The sequence below is a fragment of the Petaurus breviceps genome, unplaced genomic scaffold (genome assembly GCF_028583685.1).
Source record: "Petaurus breviceps papuanus isolate PSGF00001 unplaced genomic scaffold, PetGlider_PUasm1.0 208, whole genome shotgun sequence".
In the NCBI taxonomy this organism is placed as follows: Eukaryota; Metazoa; Chordata; class Mammalia; order Diprotodontia; family Petauridae; genus Petaurus; species Petaurus breviceps.
In genome coordinates, this window is record NW_027185852.1 from 28,371,271 (window position 1) to 28,374,281 (window position 3,011).

Here is a 3,011-nt window from a genome sequence, read left to right on the forward strand (position 1 = left end):
ATATATGCTACATGAGTAGCCACCACCAGTTAGGGAAAGGGAGCTGCATATGGAAGTACAGAGTATTAGAATGGGATGGGACCTTGGAGCATGGCAGAGAGAATGCTAGAGCTGAGAGGTTCACTGGATTATGAAGAAAACAAAGGAGTTCCAGAAAAACATCTACCTCTGCTTCATTGACCACATTAAAGCCTTTGACTGTATGGATCACAACAAAATGTAGCAAGTCCTCAAAGAGAAGGGAGCATCTTTGTCTCCTGAGGAACCTGTGTGAGCACGAGAAGTAACAGAACCAAGCATGGAACAATTGATTGGTTTAAGATTAGCAAAGGAGTATGAAAAGGCTGTGTGTTGTCCCCTTATTTATTTAACTTATATGCTGAATACATTGTGCAATATTCCCCCCTGGATGAATCAAAAGTCAGAGTCAAGGTTGCCAGGAGAAATATCAACAATCTCATATATGCAGATGATACCACTCTAATGGCAGAAAATGAAGAGGAATTAAGAAATCTCTTAATGAAGGAGAAAGAGGAGAGTGTAAAAGCTGGCATGAAGCTTAACATTAAAAAAACTAAGACCTTGGCAACTGATACCATCACTTCCTGGCAGATAGTGGGAGAAGTAATGAGAGCAGTGTCAGATTTTATATTCTTGGACTCAAAGATCACTGGAGATGGTGACTGCAACTATGAAATTCAAAGACTCTTGATCCTTGGAAGGGAAGCTATGGCAAATCTGAGCAGCATACGGAAAAACAGAGATGTTGCATTGCTAACAAAGCTAATTTTTCCAGTCAAAGCTACAGTTTTTCCAGTATTAATGTATGCTGTGAGAATTGGACTATCAGGAAAGCTGAGCACCACAGAATCAATGCTTTTGAAGTGTGGTGCTGGCGTCCCTTGGACAGCAAGGAGATCAAATCAGTCAATACTTAAAGAAATTAATTCAGGCTATTCGTTGGAAGGTAAAATACTGAAGCTGAAGCTTAAAAACTTGGACCACATAATGTGAAGACAGGACTCTATGGAAAGCATCCAGATATTGAGATAGATTGTAGGCAAAAGGAAAAGGGGATAGCAGATGATGAGATGGATAAATAGCGTCATGGAAACAACATGAACTTGGGCAGACTTCAAGAGATAGTGAAGTAAAATAGGACCTGGTCCATGGGGTCACAAAGAGTCACACATATCTGAATGATTGAATAAAAATAGAACACAAAGCAGAGAATTAAAAAACTCAAATGCCTTAGAACATAGAAACATAGTATTTTTTTTTTTATTAAGCAATCAGGGTTAAGTAACTTGCTCAAGGTTACACAGCCAGTTATTTCTGGGTGTGGTGCTGAGTATCTGAGCCCAGATTTGATCCAGGTCATCCCAACACTGGAGCCGGTGCTCTTACTCGCTGAGCCACCTGGCCACCCCTAAGCAATTGGGGTTAAGTAACTTGCTCAAGGTTACACAGCCAGGTGTTTCTGGGTGGGTGCTAAGTGTCTGAGCCCGGGGTTCGATCTCCAGGTCTTCTCAACACTGGAGCCAGTGCTCCTACTCGTTATGCTACCTGGCCGCCCCAGAAACATAGTATTTAAAAACTAGTAGATACTCTGGAATATATTATAGGGAAAGAAATGTGCAGATTGAAGAAATCAATTGGCTTACTCCTACTCCACTTTAAGTAACCTAGATAAGAGGCACTCAGATACCTTAAGGAAGTGAGAATAAATTTCAATCAACCGACCAACCAAAGTCTTTAGATCAAAATTTCTTAACCTTTGGGTCTGTAAACTTGTTTGTTATATGTTTAAATATTTTGTCAACATATTTCATAATTAATTCCCTTTGTATGTATTTTATTTTCTAGCCATTTCTATCATTTAAAAACATTCTTGTGAGAAGTTTGTGAGGGACATTGGGCTAGAATTAACCACTTGTCAACTTACTGGATATGGGGGGGGGGAGAGAGAAAAAAGAGACAAGGATGTTCATTTGAGTGAATAAGTTCTGGAATTAGAGCCTTCCCATTTGCTTGCTCTGTGCCTCAGTTTCCCAATTCAAAGGAGCCTAGCTACTTCTTATTCACGACCAATACTCTCCTAGCCAACCCGGGAATTCAGGCTGTAGGGAAGGAGCAAAGCATCCAGGGGTTCTCAGTCAGAGACATCAGACTCCCCAGTACTGTTACTCTCCCCCATCCTTCACCCTTTCCTGTTGTCCTTGAAAAGCTGGGACCCAGCATTGTCCTATGAGTGCCCCCCATTGTTATAAACATACCAGTAATTCATTCTCCAGAGCCCTCCCTCTTTGAATGTGGACCTCCAAAGTATAAGTTAATAATAGTGATAGTTAGCATTTATGCAGTGCCTTCAGATTTGCAAAGTTCTTATTTATGGGGTAAAATTTAAGGTTATTTATAGGAGAGATGACAAAAATACAAATGTATATATGTATACCTTTATATTTGTGCACATACATATGTATGTATTATATATGTATTATCATTGAATTGCATCTTTGAGACATCACTTGCTCTCCCTTTTGGTCCTAGAGTCCTAGAAAGTTCTCAGGGGCAACAGAATGAAATTATCTTGAATCTGGCCCCTCTCCACCCCATGGTTGCTCCTCCCTTCTTTGGGTACCTAGTCTGTGTTCAACCTGTCTCCTTGGAGTGTGGCTTGGGCGGGGTTTGGTTCAGTGCCAAAGCTTGCTATATAAGGGAGTGAGGCTGCTTGGGCAGTGATACTGCTAGTGGTTAGAGCAGAGTTCTCCACAACATCCATGGTGTTCTCGTGGCTATTCTCATGGCTCCCTGTGAGCTTCCTTAGGCTGTGGTTGTGGTCAACTGCTCTGGTCCTGGCCCTGGGCCTTCTCCAGCTGACCCAGCTGCTGGCCAGGAGACAGAAACTGCTCCGAGCTCTGGACAGCTTCCCTGGGCCACCTATCCATTGGCTCTTCGGGCATGCCAAAGAGGTAAGGTTGGGCCCCTAGCCAGTGGCAGGGGTGGGGAGA

At 42.3% G+C, this 3,011-nt stretch overlaps 1 protein-coding gene across 1 annotated transcript in view; it reads left to right on the forward strand.

Annotated features, from left to right (window-relative positions):
* Positions 1-2,715: 2,715 nt before the first annotated feature.
* Positions 2,716-3,011, forward strand: part of LOC138165369 (cytochrome P450 4B1-like) — a 31,542-nt gene continuing 31,246 nt past the window's right edge. The window contains exon 1 of the mRNA XM_069093632.1: positions 2,716-2,972. Within this exon, the coding sequence (XP_068949733.1) occupies positions 2,781-2,972 (192 nt within the window). The 5' untranslated portion in view covers positions 2,716-2,780. The remainder of the gene's footprint in view (positions 2,973-3,011) is intronic.